The sequence below is a fragment of the Sciurus vulgaris genome (assembly GCF_902686455.1).
Source record: "Sciurus vulgaris genome assembly, chromosome: X".
In the NCBI taxonomy this organism is placed as follows: Eukaryota; Metazoa; Chordata; class Mammalia; order Rodentia; family Sciuridae; genus Sciurus; species Sciurus vulgaris.
The window spans coordinates 80439589-80458190 of NC_136471.1; the positions used below are offsets into that span (position 1 = coordinate 80439589).

The 18602-nt window shown below is 37.8% G+C and overlaps 1 protein-coding gene across 6 annotated transcripts in view; it reads right to left on the bottom strand.

Moving 5' to 3' along the window:
* EDA (ectodysplasin A) overlaps nt 1-18259 on the bottom strand; it is a 374177-nt gene extending 355918 nt beyond the window's left edge. For all 6 annotated transcript variants that reach the window (XR_013761242.1, XM_079124916.1, XM_079124915.1 and 3 more), the window contains exon 1: nt 17693-18259. Coding sequence is in view for 5 of the 6 variants with exons in the window: in XM_079124916.1 (XP_078981042.1) it covers nt 17693-18088 (396 nt within the window). In the remaining variant the exon portion in view is untranslated. The remainder of the gene's footprint in view (nt 1-17692) is intronic.
* Between the last annotated feature and the right edge of the window lie 343 nt (nt 18260-18602).

The following is an 18602-nucleotide window of genomic DNA, read 5'->3' on the forward strand; positions in this document are numbered from 1 at the left end:
GCACTGCTTCTAGGCACACAGCCTTGTGAATTGATCTAAAATTCTTAGCAATGTTCAAGCTTTCACTGCCCTTTTAGGCCACTAGTGTGGCAGGATGAAATAAGAATGATGATCCACAAACCACAAAATAAAATTCAAAAGTAATCTCCTTTTGAAAATCAATTTCATTGTGGCTGTCTGGTTTCAACCCCTGCTATCTGCCATCACTCCAATAAAAATTACTCTTCATCTCTGAAGTGCAGGCCCATTGACAGGTGGATGTACATGGAGAAAATTACTCAGCAACCTATTATTTTAAAGTGGTTTCAGCAGCTAGCAGCAGGGAAGTCCCTAGGAAGCCATAAAAGACAGGGAACCACCCTCTCTCTTGGCTACTCCAAGCATACAGCACTATCATCTGGCTGAAGAACTGACAACCGAAATCTAATTCCTCTCTCACCAAAAGACACAGAGTTTATGAATTGATTTTCCAAGCGGTATTCCACAGAAATGTTCATTAAGCCTTCACTACCACCCAAGCTCATGGGTCAATGGTCTTCAAAGGTAGGCCCAGTAATTACAGGTAATAAAGACCTATTAATCTGCAAAAGGGAAGCTGAAGTTAGGTGCAGGGAAAAAAATCTTATCTTGTTTATACTCTTGCTTTTACTACTTCTTTTAGAGCAGTAGTTCTCAAATGAAGCAGAGAAATAGCATCATCTGAGAAGCCTTTATTCCAAACTATATATGCCCATGGTCCCACTGTAAACACTCTGGTGATGTATGTCTGGGTATATCCAGAGACATGTGCTTTTGGAAAAGTTCTCCAGCCAAGACATTAGCACCTCTGATAAAGAACCACGATCAGCCAGGCACAGTGGCAAAAACCTGTAATCCCAGCAGCTTAGGAAGCTGTGCAGAAGGACTAAAAGTTCAAGGATAGCCTCAGCAATTTAGTGAGACCCTGTCTCAAAGTAAAAAAAAAAAAAAACAAAAAACAAAAAACAAAAAACAAAAAGGGCTACGGGTATAGTTCAGTGGTAAAGCATCCCTGGGTTCAATCTCTAATTAAAAAAAAAAAGAATGAACCACTTTCAGAGATGATCTGTATGATATGTTGCATATTTTAACCCTACAACTCTGAAAACAATTCTAGTAGTATATGAGAATTGGGTATTTCTATCAAATTGGGTATTTCTATCAGAAAGAGAGGGAGAGAGGAAGAGGGGAAGGAAGAAAGAAGAAGGAAAGAAAAAGAAAGTGAGGGACAATTCTAGGCTAAGATTCTTGATTCTTCCTCTAGTTCAAGTAGCTACTAAACCCTTTCTTATTTCATTTTGTGTTGCTATAACAGAATACCACACACTGGATAATTTATAAAGAAATTAAATTTACTTATCATAGTTTTGAAGGCTGGACAGTACAAAAGCATCGTTCCAGCATCAGGCAAAGACCTTTATGCTACATCATTCCATGATGGAAGGTGGAAAGTCAAGAGAGCACATAAGACAGAAAGACAAGGTGTCTGATCTTATCGCTTAATTAGGAACCCACTCTCTTGATATCTAACCCACTCCTATGATAATGGCATTAATTCATTCAAGAGAGCAGAGCCCTCATAACCTAATCACCTCGAAGGTCCCACTTCTCAATACTGTCACAATGGCAATTAAATTTCAACATTTTTGGAGATACATTCAAACTATAGTAGGCCACATGGGCACTCTAGACTCTAACCACTCTAGGCCATTCACAATTCCATAATTCACAGATCTGTGATCTGGAATGCACACCAGAAAAACTGGTAGGGCTTTTTTTCAAATTATACACACTAATAGACTAAGAACCCTGAAGCTTTTTATTGAGTTGATTATGGGTGGGACCCTGGATCCATCTATTAGGGGGAGAAAGTATCGGAGTAATTGGAAGGAATAGTCTTAAAGATTCTCTTTCTCTATCTCTCTCTGTAAGGGAAGGTATCACTCAGAAATATAATAATAGCACCTTTTACACATTTATTCATAATTTTCTATGTGCCAGACACTTTTTTGTTTTAATTAGTTACATGTGACAGTAGAATGCACTATGATACACCATACATAAATGGAGTACAATTTCTCATTCTTCTGGTTATACATGATGTAGAATTCCACTGGTAGCGTAGTCATATATGTACATAGGGTAATAATGTCTGATTCATTCTACTACCCTTCCTATCCTCACTCCTCTCCTTCCTTCATTCCCCTCTACCCAATCTAAAGTAACTCTGTTCTTCCTTAGGCCCCCTGCCCTTACTGTGAGTTAGCATCCACATATCAGAGAAAACATTCAGCATTTGGTTTTTGGGGATTGGCTTATTTTCCTTAGCACAATATTCTCCAGCTCCATCCATTTACCAGCAAATGCCATAATTTCATTCTTTTAAAAAAGAGTGAGTAATACTTTATTTTGTATGTATACCACATTTTCTTTATCCATTCATCTGTTGAAGGACACCTAGGTTAGTTCCATAGTTTAGTTATTCTGAGTTGAGTTGCTATAAACATTGATGTGGCTGTGTCCTCCAGGATCTATAAGTAACTCAAAAAACTCAACACCATAAAACAAATAACCCAATCAATAAATGGGATAAGGAACTGAACAGACAATTCACAGAAGAAATACAATCTATCAGTAAATACATGGAAAAAATGTTCAATATCTCTAGCAATTAGAGAAATGAAAATCAAAATTACTCTAAGATTTCATCTCACTCCAGTCAGAATGGCAATTATCAAGAATAAAAGTAATAATAAATGTTGGCGAGGATGTGGGGAAAAAGGTACACTCAGACATTGCTGATGAGACTACAAATTGGAGCAACCACTATGTAAAGCAGTATGGAGATTCCTCAGAAAACTAGGAATGGAACCACTATTTGACCCAGTTATTCCACTCCTTGGTTTAGAACCAAAGGACTTATAATCAGCATACTACAGTGATGTAGCCAGATGCTTTTTTAAAAATAACAGCTTCATTTACATATAATTCATATACCAACAAATTCACCCTTTTTAGGTACACAAATTAGTGGTTTTTAGTAACTTAACAGAAGTGTATAACATCATGATAGCGCTTACATTATTTTTTACTTTCAGGTTCCACTGATATACCACCAAGTTTTGGAATATTTTCATTCCCCCCAATAAGTGCCCTCATTCCCACCACTCACCACAGACATCTACTAATCTAACTTTTGTATCTGTATACTTGCCTATTCTGAACATTTCAAACAAATTGAATCATATAATGTGTTTTTTTATGACTGGCTTCTTTCACTTAGCATAATATTTTTGAGGTTTAGCCATGTTGTAACGTGTATCCATACTTCATTCCTTTTTATGGTTGAAAAATATTCCATTGTATAGAATATTATACCACACTTTGTTTATATATTCATCAGACTTTTGGGTTGTTTCCACTTTGGGGCTATTATGAATAATGCTGCTATGAACATTCATGTAGAGGTTTATGTGTGAACATGTGTTTTCAATTCCTTTGGGTATATGCCTTGGAGTGGAATTGCTGGGTCATATAGTAATTTGATGTTAACTTATTAAGGAACAAACTATTTTCCAAAACAGCTGCATCATTTCACATTTCCACCAGCAATGTAAGAGGGTTGCCATTTCTCCACTTCTTACTGTCTTTTTTCCTTATAATCATTTTAGTGGGTATGAAATGGTGTTTTATTCTATTTTCAATTTTTTGAGGAACTTATATACTGTTCTCCAGTAATGGCTGCACTAATGTACATTGCCACCAACAGCGTCCCTCTTCCTACATTCTCCCCTGTACTTGCTATCTTTAGTCTTCTTGAGATTAGGCATTCTTACCAGAGGTGATCCCTCATTGTAGTTTGACTTCCATTACCCTGATGGTTAGTGATACTGAACACTCACTTACCTAACTGGTCACTTGTATATCTTTTGAGAAAAGTCTATTTGGTCTACTACCCTTTTATTTTATGCAGTGCTAAGGACTAACTCCAGAACTTGCACATATTATGCAAGTACTTTACCACTGAGTTACATCACCAACCCTTTTTTAAGTTTTATTTTCAGACAGGGTCTCAATAAGTTGCCCAGGCTGGCCTTGAATTTACACTGCTCCTGTCTCAGCTTCCCAAGTAGCTGGGATTAGATGTATGCACCACTGTGCCCAATTATTGCCCATTTCTTAAATTTATCTATTTGAATGTGGATATTCACTTTTCCAAGCACCATTTGTTGAGCAGGTTATTTCCTCTCAATAAATTGTCTTGGTACTTTGTCAAAATTCAATTGAGTGCTGGGGTTGTAGTTCAGTGGTAGAGTACTTGCCTTGCATGTGTGAAGCACTGGGTTCAATCCTCAGCACCATATAAAAATAAAAATAGATAAAATAAAGGTATTGTGTCCATCTGCAACTAAGAATATTTTTTTAAAAAATTCAATTGATTGCCAAGTGTGGTGGCACACACCTCTAATCCCAGCTACATAGGATGCTAAAGCAGGAGGATCTCAAGTTTCAGGCCACCCTAGGCAATTTAGTGAGACCTGGTTTCAAAATAAAATTTAAAAGGTCTGTGGGTATAGCAGTGGCAAAGCACTTGCCTAGCATGCATGAGGTCCTGGGTTCAATCCCCACCACTACAAATATTAATAACAACAAATCAATTGATTATAATGTAAGATTTATTTCTGAACTCTCAATTCTTTTCCATTGATCTATATGCCTATCCTTGCACCAGTATCATACTATCTTAATAACTGTAGCTTTTGTTAAAAATGGGTTGCTGTTCCCTGAAACTGTCATGTTCTATATCACCTCCAGGTCACTGCACATGATGTCCCTACTGCCTAAAACAGTCTGCCTAATTTTTACTTATTTTTCAGGCACAAGCTCAGAAGATGGTTTGTCAAGAAAACTGTTCCTGATGTCCCATGTTTGGGCCAGGTGCTCTAGATCATCCTATGATTAACCGTACCATTGCACCATCAATTTGCATTGTACTTAATGATTCACAATTCTCCATGATTACAGAGTCCTCTCTAACCCATTCAACAGTCACATCTCCACTGCTTTGTATAGTGCATGATACATACAGATGATCAATATATATTTGTGAAGAAATCAGCTGATTCTGCTTCTCATAACAAATGCATAAGTAATTTGGATTAAATTTCCTGCTGAAAACCACAAGACAACTGGGACAAGATATAAATGATATATCATAATTAAAAGGCAATGCAGCCAAGAAGAGTGGAACATGCCTGTAATCCCAGGTGCTGGGGAAACTGAGGCAGGAGGACTGTGTGAATGTAGTAGTTTGAGGCCTGCTTTGGCATCATAGTGAAACCCCATCTCAAAACAGACAAACAGAAGACAATACAGCATTATGGAGCCAAGATGTTGAATAAAAAGAAAACTCCAAGAAGTCGTTTTTCTTCTAAGGTCATTGGCTGATCACAGATGCATCAGCTGAAAGAGCAGAGCTTTTGACAGACTCATAAAGCTAAGAGAACAGAAATTGTAATTCAGGACACATTGAGGATGGGGAATTCTAGAAAAACCCACAAGCTTTGAGTTCTAATTTAGAAGGGATAGATACTAAAAAGAAGGGTAAATCAACCTTCATTTGGCCTGAAGGCCACTTCAGAGTACCTCAATTTCATATAGGATTAAAGTAATGAGGAAATGCTAATACTGTGAAACATTTTTCAGAAGCATAAACCCTTTCTGGATAAAAATAACTGAGGCCTCAAAACAACTCTACTATAATTTTTCATATTCGATGTTTGCCATTTGATCAAAACTAACAAGACATATTAAGAAACAGCCAAAGTGATAAAAGATCAAGGTATGCAATATATAATAGAAACACTCTCAAGGATTGAGATAATCGTTATCAAATGAAAGTTATTGCATAATTATGGTTAATATTTCAAAAAAGAAAAGACTTGATTGGGAGTTTTGGCAAAGAATTGAACACTATCTTTAAAAAGAACCAGGGGCTGGGGTGTAGCTCCATAATAGAGTACTTGCCTAGATTCAACCCCCAGTACCATAAAAAAAGAATCAAAGGAAAATTCTAGAAATAAAAATACATGTGATAAACTAGTCATGGTGGTACATGCCTATAATCTCAGCTTCTTTGGAAACTGATGTGGAAGGATCACAAGTTTGAGGCGAGCCTTGGCAACTTAGTGTATAGATAGATAGATAGATAGATAGATAGATAGATAGAGTATATATATATATGCACACACATATATATGTATTATATATGTTTTTGTCTATGTACATATATATGTGTGAGATAAGTGATATTGAGAACTCAATGGGTGAGTTCAAAAGATAATACAAATGTGAAAAGAGAATTAATGAATTATAAGGTAAATCAGAAGAAAATATCCAAAATAAGAAAGGAAAAACATTAGAATATAGAGAAAAGTATGAAAGAGATATAATAGATGCTGGAGAAAATATCTACAAGTTTGCTATGGGCTAAATGTTTGTCTCTCCAAAATTCATATTTTGAAATCTAATTTTTAGTACGGTGATATTAGGAAGTAAGGTCTTTGGAGGTGATTAAATTAGGAGGACAGCCCTTCATGAATGAAATTAGTTTCCTTATAAAATAGTCCCAAGAGAATTCATTCATCCCTTCCATCCTGTGAGGATACAGCAAAAAGTACTAGGAAGTAGAATCTCACAAAACACCAAATCTGTCAGTGTCTTGATCCTGGAATTTCCAACCTCTGAAACTGTCAGCAACAAATATCTATTGTTTATAAGTCACTGAGTTTATAGTATTTTGTTAGAACAGACTACGTAGACTAAACAAAGACAAGGTTGTAACTGAATTTTTTTAAGAGAGAGAATAAGGCCAGGCACTAGTGGTGCACATCTATAATTCTAACTGCTAAGGGAGGCTGAGGTAGAAGGATCTCAAGTTCAAGATGAGACCCTATCTCAAAATTAAAAAATAAAAAGGGCTAAGTAAAAAGGGCTGGGGATGTGGCTTGTGGTAGAGCAACCCTGGCTTAATTCCCAGGACTGCAAAAAAGGGCAATTTCCTTCAAAGAAGCAAATATAAAATTTTCAGCTATTTCTCAGCAGGTGTAATGGAAGCCAGTAGGCAATAACATGGTATCTTCAAGCTTCTGAAAGAAAAAAAAAAACAGCTAACCTAGAAAAATTAATAGCAGACACATACTAAAGGACATGTTAAAGGGTGTTATTAGAGCAGAAGGAAATTATCCCAGATGGAAACTTGAGAAGTAATTAAGGAATGAAAAGTAATTTTAAAAGCAAACATAGGAACAATCTAAATGAATTTGGCTATAAAACAATAATGTCTTGTGTGAACTAAATGACTGCACCATTTAATTGTTTATTTTACCTAGTATAATGTCCTCTAGATTCATCCATGTTGCCACAAAAGGCAGGTTTTCCTTCTTTTTAAACTGAATAGTATTGCATTGTGTACATATACCACATTTTTTTATCCATCCACCGGTGGACACTGGCTGATTCTATATCTTGGCTACTGTGAACAGTGCTGCAAAAAACATGGGAGAGCAGATGTCTCTTCTATATATGCATTTCATTTCTTTTGGATATATACCCCATAGTAGAATTGTTGAATCATATAATGGCTGTACTAATTTATATTCCCACCAACAGTGTGCGAGGGCTCCCTTTATTTTTACCTATTCACCAACACTTGTGATCTTCCATCTTTTTTTTTTTTTTTTTTTTTTTTTTTGTGGGAGGCAGGTACTGGGGTATGGAAACCAGAGCCTTGCACATGCTAGGCAAATGCTCTACCACTAAGCTATATCCCCAGCCTGTTTTTGCTTTGTTTTATTTTTGAGACAGGGTCTTTCTAAGGTGCCCAAGTTAGCCTTGAACTTACAAACCTCCTACCACAGCCTCCCGACTCACTGGGATAACAGATTTCCACCACCACACCTGGCTTTTCTTTTTTATAATCGCCATTATAACAGGTATTAGGTGATATCTCATTGTTGTTTTGATTTGCCTTTCCCTGAAAATTAGTGATATTGAGCATTTCTTTCATATACTTATTGTATGTTTTATTTTGATAAATGTTTATTCACATATTTTGCACATATTCTAATAGGGTTATTTCTTTTCTTGCTATTGATATATTTGAGCTCCTGTATTTTGGATATTAATCCATTATGGTTATGCAAATATATTCTTCTATTCTATAAGTTCCCTTTTTAATCTGTTGATTGTTCTCTTTGTTGTGCAGAAGCTTTTCAGTTTGATGTAACCTCATTGTTCTATTTTTGCTCTTGTTGCCTGTGCTTTTGGGGTCGTATCCAAAAAATCATTGCCCAGACTGATGTCATAGAGCTTTCCCCCTATGCTTTCTTCTAGTAGTTTTATGGTTTCAGGTCATAAATTAATCTGAGTTGATTTTTATATTGTGTGAGATAAGGATCTAACTTTATGATTTTGAATGTGGATATCCAGTTTTCCCTGTCCCATTTATTGAAGAGATTGTCCTTTCCCCATTGTGGGTTCTTGGCACCTTTGTCAAAAAAAATCAATTGACCATAAAAGCATGGATTTATTTCTAGGTTCTCTGTTGTGTTCCATTGATCTATGTGACTGTTTTTATGTCAGTACCACGCTGTTTGATTAGTGTAGCTTTGTAGTACATTTTGAAGACAGGTAGTGCAGTGTTTTCAGTTTGCTTTTTGTTGTTTTTATTATTGCTGTTTTGTTTTGCTTTTGGTTTGGTTTGGTTTTGCAGTTTTAGACTTTTAGTTTTGTTTGGTTTGCTTAAGATTGCTTTGGTTATTTGAGATCTTTTGTGGTTGCATACAAATTTTAGCATTGTTTTTTTGATTTCTATGAAATATCATTAGAATTTTGATGAAGACTGCAGTGAATTGGCAGATCTCTCTGGGTAATATAGACATTTTAACAATAATAATTCTTCCAATCTGTAAACACAAGCAATCTTTTCATTTATTTGTGTCCTCTTCAATTTCTTTTATCAATACTTTATGAATTTTCAGTGTATAGGTCTCTCATCTCCTTAAATTTATTTCTAAGTATTTTTTGGCACATAATGTCTTAAATTCCTGTATCTAGTGAGATATAAAACATAGTATTTAACTCTTGCCCACAGCAAAATGACTTCAGTAATCCTACCAAACATTTAAGGAAGAAATATTACCAATATTAAATAAATTTTACAGTCAAAAAATAAAATGAAACATTTTCACTATTACAAGGACAGCATATCCTTGATTTCCAAACTTGATAATAAAAGAAAATTGTATGCTAATCTCACTCATAAATATAGATACAAAGATCCTAAATGAAATGTTAGCAAAACAAATCCAGCCATATATATACTGAATAGGGCATTAGGAATAAATAGGGTTTATTCTAGGGTGCAAGTTTGGTTTAATACTACATTATTAATGGAGAAAAATCATATGGTTATCTCCATACATGCAAGAAAACCATGTTTTTACAAGGATACAGGAGATAATGAATAAAGCAAAACTCTTAGTAAGCTAGGGCCAGAAGAGAACTTTTTAAGTTGATAAAGCTTACCTTAAAAATAACTAATAAGAACAATAAAACTACAAGCATCATTAAGTAAGAGTGAAATGCTAAAGGATTTCCCTCTGAAGTTGAAAAGAGAAAAAGGAAGCCTTGGTATCACTACTTTAAATGGTTCTGGGGACTGAACCCAGGGGCCCGCTACTACTGCGCTATATCCATAGCCCTTTTTATTTTGAGACAGTCTCAATAAGTTGCTGAGGGCTCACTAAGTTGCTGAAGCTATCCTTGAACTTGAGATCCTTCTGCCTCAGCCTTCCCAGTTGCTGGGATTACAGATGTGTGCCACTGCACCAAGCTCTGCTATTTCTACTTCTATTCAACATTTTTCCAACAGTTCAATAAAGTAAGAAAGCCACTCAAATAAGAAAGAAATTCCTTGAAGTATATAGTTTGGAAAGGAAGAGATAAAGATTTTTTTAATTTATCATTTTTCACAAGCTATTTGATAGTATTTGTGGAAAATTCAAAAGAATACACAGATAAATTATTAAGATTAATAAATGAATTCATCATGTTTCTGGATGCAAAGTAGATATATAAAAATAAACTAGAATTTTAAACATCAGCCATAATCAATTAAAATTAGACTGATATTATACATGCCCCCAGGTTGGGTTTTCTATGAAGCAGAGTGAAAGACACAGAATACCATGTAGGGCTTTTATTAGGAAGTGCTTATGGGATCAACAGATGTGTAAGAGAAGGGAAAATGTATGGCCCTCTCATAATTTCCCAATTTGAGAATGCAGACTGCACTGGAAGAGGCTTCTTCTTGGGTGAAACAGTTTTCCTCAATCAAGGAAAACACAAAAGTGCACTCTTTGCTGAGCTGGGACTTCAACGGTTGAGGGAATAATTCCTGAATTCCTGAAATGGGATTTGGGTTGTGGATCACAATATCCACCATAGATACCACCCACAATGGCATAAAAATAAACAAAAAACTTAGAATAAGTATATAGCTAATGGAAGGTTTATAAAACCTCTATAAAGAAGTGTAAAAATGTACTATCAAGGGGCTGGGGTTGTAGCTCAGTGGTAGAACGCTTACCTAGCATGTGTCAGGCACTGGGTTCAATTCTCAGCGCTGCATAAAATAAATAAAATAAAGTTCTATTGACAACTAAAAAATATTTTTAAAAAGTATTATCAAGAAAAACTAAAGAAAAATCATAAATGGATGTACCATGTGCATGGATTGGAAGGCTGAATATTATAAAGATGTAAGTTCTTCCTAAATTGATTTTGAGATTCAATGCAATCTCAATAAAAATCCCAACAAGTTTCTTTTCATCTTTTTTGTGTAGGTGTGTGGGACATGACAAGCTGACTCTACAATACCCATGGAAAAGGGCCAAGGAACAAGAATACTCAATATACTTTTAAAGAAAGGGAACAAGATGAAAGATTTGCTTTTCCAAATATCAAGAGTTTATTATAGCATCCAATGATAAAGACTATGGTATTTGTGTGTTGTGGTTTGTCCCTTAAGGTTTTATGTGCTAGAGGATTTATATGCAGTGTAGCAGTGTTAAGATGGTGGAATCTTTAAGAGGTGGGGCCTAGTGTGAATTGGGTCATTGTTGGTACTGCTTTCAGAAGGGATTATTGTTTTTCTTAAAGACTGAGTTCTCACTAGAGTAGTTTATTATGCAGTGATGCAACCTCATGCAAATTTGCCCTGTTCTGCACATGACTGCTTCCCTTTCCACTTCTCTGCCATGTTATGACTCGTCCAAGGGGAACTTCACCAGAGCTAAGCAAATGCTGATACAATGCTCTTGAATTTACAAAACTGTGAGCTAAACAAGCCTCTTCTTTGTTAAAAAATTCCAGCCTCAGTTATTTTGTTATAGCAAAAGAAACTGTACTAATGACCAACAGAAGAGAACAAATCATTCAAAAAACCATCTTGCATATATGCAGACACTTGAATTCTTCATGACAAAGATGATAATTTAGAGAAATAGAGAAAAAATCCTTATTTATATGGAAAGAAGTGAAGCTTGATTTCTAAACCTCATCATACACAAAAATCAGTCCTAGGTGATTCGTGGGTCTGAATGTGAGCGGCAAAAAAGGATAAAGCTTCTAGAAGATAATATAGGAGACTATGTATACATGACCTTAAGTTAGGAAGACATTTCTTAAATGAAACAACAACAAATCCTAACCACAAAAATATTGAAAAATACTGATGATTAAAATCAAAGACTTGGGTTCATCAAGGTATGCCATAAAGAAAGATAAGCACATATTTTCGAATGATTTGACAATATAAAAAATACAAAAGTAGTTCATATCCAGGCCACATATGAACTCCTAAAAATCTATAAGAAACTACCTATAATAAATGGGCAGACAACTTGACAACAAAAAGCAAAAAATATTGTACAGGTACTTCACAGAACATATTCAAAGGAATAACAAAAATATGAAAAAGAGCACAACCTCAGTAGTCTCCTGAGAAATGTCAACCAAAATCATGAGATAGTACTACAAACCCACCCACCATAATGGCTTTGATTAAAAGGACCAATAATACCAAGTTAAATAAAAGATGTGGAACAACAGGAATTCTCATACCCCGATGGAGAGAACATACATTGTCAATTACTTAGAAATACTATCATTATCAGTAATGTCAAAAATATGCATTCCCCATGACCCCACAATCCTCATCCTAGGTATATACCCAACAGAAATACAAATGCATGTAACCAAAGGACATGTACAATAATATTTGTGACAATATTATTTATAATTTCAAACTGGAAACATTCATATACTTATTATTAAAGAACAGATAAACTATGATATACTCAAACAAGAGAAAATATAAATGTATAAAAATTATAGCTGTATGCAACATGAATGGATATCACAAATATAGTGTTGATCAAAACAATGCCAGAGCCAGAAGAATATATAATGATTGATTTCATTTATATAAAGTTCAAAATAAATAAGACTATGATGTTAGAAGTCAGAATAATCATTAACTTTGGAAAGAATAATACTGGGATAGGTATGGGGAAACTTAGAAGTTATGGGATGCTAGCAATATTCTATTTCTTGACCTGGATACCAGTAACACGAGCATGTTCACCTTGTAATAATTCATCAAATTGTACAATTATGATGTGTGCACTTTTCTCTTCAATGTGAAAGTAAAGAAAAGGAAAGAAGGAAAAGAAATGAAGAGCTAAGTGCTAAGGATTTATAGAGGAGTCAGATAAAGATAGTCTTCTATGAAGGTTGCTCTGCAGGTAAAGCAAGTGGTTTCTCTTAGTTATATTCTTGGGAATTAAGTGGTTTTATACTTCAGAAGTTCTGAAGTATAAAGAGATCTTCTCCATAAGGTAGTTACAGATAAATTATAGATCATTTTTCACAAGATCTAAGAGAAAAAGAGAAAAAGATGAGACCTAAAAGCAAATAAAACATCAAACAATATATTACAGAAAGCTTTTTGCACCATCTTAGAGGTAAGGTGTGAAAATGGAAAATGAACACATGATTGGGGTTCTTCTCCATTTCACTTTCTAATTATTTTAGAAACCAGTGAGACATTAGCAGTGGAACTATTTACTCACCTAAACATGGCTGACAGTTCACAGGCTTAGCACAACCTGAGGAAAACAGGTCTACTATATAAAGAGAAAATGTCTTTGTTTTACATAAACACCTCCAAAGTCCCCAAATAATATTCAACTCAATAAGTATTTGAGTGTCCTAAGTGTAACTAGCACTGTGTCTGGCATTATGGAAAAAGACAAAAATGAAGATAGATTTCTGAGGAGTTCCATTGTGGAGACACAAGTTTTATAGCAAATGGCTTGCAGGAGTAAAGTAAGAGAGATAGAAAATAACATGGGTATAATGAAGCCAGTTGATCAAGAACCTTGAATGTCACACTGAAAAGTTTGGACTTAAAACACATAGAAAACTATTTTTCATCTAGATTCTACACCTTTAAAATAATTTCTGGGCTCATTCATTATGTTCACTTTGAATTACCTTTTTCTTTTTCTCTTTTGTTTGTTTTTGTTTGTTTTGCTTTTTGTACTTTTTGTACTGGAATTGAACCCAGAGGACTCAACCACTGAGTTACATTCCCCAGCCCTGTCTTATTTTTTATTGTGATATAAGGTCTACGTTACTGAGGGTCTTGGTAAATTGCTAAGTCTGGCTGCAAATTTGTGATCCTCCAGCCTTAGCCTCCCAAGCTGCTGGGATTACAGGAGTGTGCCACCTTGCCTGGGACACCTAGTTATTTTTGTGATCAATCAGTCTTAACATAAGTAATATCAAATCTGGATACACTAATGGACTATCTAGTTATACCAACAAATGTTTTGTAGAATGTTAAGGTTGACTTCTATGACATCACCTCAAGTAATTAGGAACATACCCCAAATATCCTTAACAGTACTGAAAAAGTTCTTATTATTTTAACCATAGTTTAGACTATCACTTGGGGCAATGAATTGACATATGACATTTATTTGTTTCCCTCCAAAAATAATTTTTCAAGCATTAAAATATATCTAATACTTAACTTTGTGTCTGGCACATCAGACTTTCTATTTCCTGAATTGGATTATTAAATTACACCAACATATTAACCATACTCATCTCTCACATGATTTAGAAGACTTTGATCATTTTTCTCCAATTCTCTCTCTCTCCAGACTAAAAAAAAAAAAAAAAAAAAAAAAAAAAAAAAAACCAAGATAACATTTCATCTTTTTCATTGATTTAATTTGGTTTCTGGGGACTTTTATCAGCTGCTCAGTTTTTCTTGAGGAATAGCCACTAAACTTTTCTATCTGGTTATAGGTGAAAATCCACTTTTGATCTTTTACATGGAAAAGATAAGGGTTTTGTTTTGTTGTTGTTGACTCACTTCATGAGGCTGCCCACTATATTCTTGATCCTTGAGGAGCACAATCACAACTGGACCAAATTCTGTACAGAATGAGCCAGTGATATTTTATTTTATTTTTATATTGTTTATTAACTGATTCAGACACTAGTAAGATGTCTCTATCCCTTATGATTACCTCCACCAAGTATCCAGATAAATCTAGAGCTACTCAGCTACTCCAATAACAGGAAACAGTTATGATTCCAGAAAGTCTGATATGTCTCTCTCACATTTTATCATCAGTAACCATGTCCCCACTTGGGAGACTTTCCTAATATTTTCCTTGGAGAAACTCTGCTGATCTCACTAATTTATAGCCTCACTGTACTTCCTTCCTTCCTTCTATATCTGCTTTTACAAAAGCTTTTAAATCGAAGTATGACATTTACAGTGGTTTCTATGATCTGTTTCTTGGGTCATAATTGAGAGTCTAGAGTCCATCATCTCCTAAGCATGGATAGGTTTATTTTGCCTAACTGCATGACCTTACACAATGAAGTACCTCTGACTGTTCTGCTCACTAGATCTCGTGAGATCTTCTTGCAATTTATTCTTGTCAGCTTGCTTTCATTCCTTGCAGATAAACTGGTGAGAAACCTGAATGCATTGCCCATTGGAGGGTGCATATTTTTATCTTTCTTCCTCTCTATCCAAGAGTTGCTGTAATAGCAGCTGTTTGAGTTGAAAAACTAAAATATAAAAATATGACCTACGTGGCCAAATCCCACAAGGCTGTTTACTTCCTTATTTATGAATCAGAATATGTCAGCACAACTTAAAATTTTGACTGTCAGCAGATACTGCAATTAAATGTCCCTGCAACACCAGCAGAGGGTGCACCAGGGCGCTACAATTTTTACCCAGGATATAGTAGTACTAATTTAACAGTCAATCAACTTTTCCTTTATTTATTTATTCATGTATTTATTTATCATATACGAAAACCAATATTCTCTAGAGAAACTTAAGTTGTATCTGAGCTAGAATCCTTTCAGAGTATACTCTAAATCTTCTGAAAGTGAAGATTAGGATGAATAATGAATACAGGATTAAACTTAGTCTGGTCAAAATGTGGGTAGAGTAGAACAAAATGACACAAATCTGAGCCCTCTGCTTTGTACAAAGTCTACTACAGAGCTCCACCCTAATCCCTCTCTCTGCCAAAAAAAAAAAAAAAAAAAAAGCCTCAGTATGTAGTATGCTATGAGGGAATGGGCACTAAACTGCAAATTAGGAGAGCAACTCCATCCTAGTTTTGACTCTAGTTATGTGAATCTTGGGCAAGTCCCTTTCCCCTTGGAGCCGGTGCTCTTCAAGGGAATGAAATAAAATGGACTCAAATGGCCCCTTACAACTCTTAAAACCTCCAATTCAAAACTGATGTCAACAAAACTAGAGAGCCAGTATCCTTGCTTCTACTGTTTAGAAAAATTAAAACAAAAAATAACAGAAGAGAGAAACTTTTGTTTTAAACCTAGACAGAAATAATTCAGTGCTACCCAAAGGGCAGGCAACTCAATGCCATTGCAGACCTGCGAGAGTCCCATGCCATCACAGAAGCCCTACAGTACAGCTGTCTGCTAATCCTCAGTCTATAAACATGGCTCTGTCCATCCTGAATGCCAAAAAGTCTTGGCCACCATTTGACTAAGAAAGTTGAATTCCTTCATCTTTTCACAGAATATCAATGTTCAGCTGCTTAGTATTTCTATTGGGCTGTGGGGAGGGGGGGTAAATAAAGGAACCAGAATCCTGGCTAATTATCATTTAGCTACAGTGTTTAAAGTTTCAAGTATGAGAAGCATGTCTGCTGATTCTCTTTTTGATAAGCTGTTATATAAGTTGGAGTGTGCTAGCAAGACATTTTAAGGCTCAGGGCAAGTTTACAACTCACACTGTAAAAAAGAAAAATGTCAGTTCCAAAATCACAGTATTATCATGAATGTGATCAATTGTACAACTTTGGATGGAAGGACAAAGCAGTACAAATAAGGCTTAAAGAGTTGTGATAATGACTCTGGATGTAGTAGTAGATATAGAAGGCTGAGGAACTTATCTGCACAACTTGTCCTCTTCGCCAAAAAGTACAAATTCACAATTATCCTTTAACCACCGCAAAAGCATCACTGGATACTTCTCCTTAGTTTCACATGTAAGACGAAATGTGGCAATCAAGATAATACTTATATTAACTGCACTAAATTTACTTGAATAAAGAGCTAGGAGAAAGTAGAAACGAAGCACCAAAGTTAATGGTATGCTAATAAGGGTACAAACATCATAGATTGGAAAAAAAAAAAAAAACTGCACTTGGGAGAGACTACTCCTGAGTTCCACTGGTAGATTCCTGTTCTTAGGCTAGCAGTAACGAAAGCGCTTCCCACCTACCCTCTGTATCGCAAAACCACATTCAAATAATAAAAACTAAGTCAGAACCGGCACGCAAAGGGTGAGTTTTATTTCCATAGATTTTTTAAATTGCTGTTCAGAAGTTGTCTAGCAAGACGGCATATTTCTACCAGAATTCCTCAGGGGCGCTGATCCTCAGTAGAACGCCGAGGACAATCAGTCTCAAATTGCAGGTAAGTGTGAACAAGCCCACGTTCTGGTCAGCGCACAAGGACCCCGCGCTGAAAGTATGGTTAAAAGTTGTTTCAACGGGCGTGGAGCAGTTATTTCAGCTGTTTACAGCTCCAACTCCAAAGAAGAGCCTGCTAGTGCTGGCATCAGCTCTGGACACGAAAAAACAAGCACCGCGGGCAGAGAATCTCAGCAGGAGTAGAAGGGCCAAGCTGCTCGCCGTTAGTCGGCTAGGGGGGCAGCGCGGGCACCTCCTCGCCGAGCCCGGGCGGGAGCGTCGCCAACTTTTCCCAAGGCAGCACATAGCCCCGGGCGGCGGGCGCAGGCTAGAGTTTCCAAGTCAAGGGGACCTGAGAGAGTCTGGGTGAGCTGAGCCAGCGACCCAGGACAGACAACCTGCCCTAGACAACGCCTCTGCGGCTCGCCTGCCCCCTCCCTGGTCCTGCCCTCTAACTTGGCTCCAAGTGGCCAAGTCCCCTCCCGGCCTTGTGGTGGAGGGCCCCCGCCCTACTCACTAGGGAAGGGGGCCTCCGCCACCACCGCCGCCCCTACTAGGTGACTCACCTGGTGCCGGTCCTGGGAGTCAGGGGGGAGTGTAGTTTCTCCCGGTTCCAAGGGCTGCTGTTGAGGTAACGGCTGCCCAAAGTGGCGGGTGATGCGACCGTCAGGGTCGAGGCCACCGAGACTGCTCAGCGTGCCAGAGGTGCCAGGGGTGCCAGGGCCGCCAAGGCGGGACTCTGCTCCCCGTTCCCGCCGCAACTCGGACCGCAACTCTAGGTAGCAGCACAACGTCAGCAGGTGGAGGGCCAGCGAGAGGCCAAAGAAACCCAGGAAGAGCCGGCAGCTGTTCCCTTCGCCCGCCCGGGCAGGGGCCCCGCGACAGCCGCAGCCCTGGTTCCCCCGCTCCCGTGGCGCTGCCGCAGGCAGGGGTTCCCTGCGCTCTACTTCAGGGTAGCCCATGGCCTCCGGAGACACCCACTCTCTGAGGCCCGGGAGCTGCTGCGTCTGCCTCAGCCGTTCACGACCCCTGACAGGCGACTACTGTCCTGCCATCGGCTGGGGGCTGCAGGGACCCGTGCCTGCGCGACGGTGGCTGGGCGGGACGGAACAGGGAGCAGCCGCATGTGCAGCTCCAGTCGGAGGGGTGGGAAAGGGAGGAGGAGGGGCGGGAGAGAGGGGCGGCTCCGCCCGCCGAGGGAATGAGGGAGGAGGTCCCGGTCGACCCCGCCCCATCCCTCAAGGGGCTGCCGGGACGCCCAACCACTGGGCCGCCAAGCCTCGGCGCCCCGCCCCTTGCCGTTCAGCCTGGGCCTCTAGCCGCGGGGCGGGGCCTGGGGGCGTGAGGGTTCGCCTCTCCCTGAGGGCCCCACCCAGCTCTTCCCGCTTGCTCCGTATCAGTTGGTGACTCCTGCTGTCGTTCATCTCTGGACTCCGCCCCGGTTTAACCCTTCAGCGCCAGTACGGGGGAGGAAAG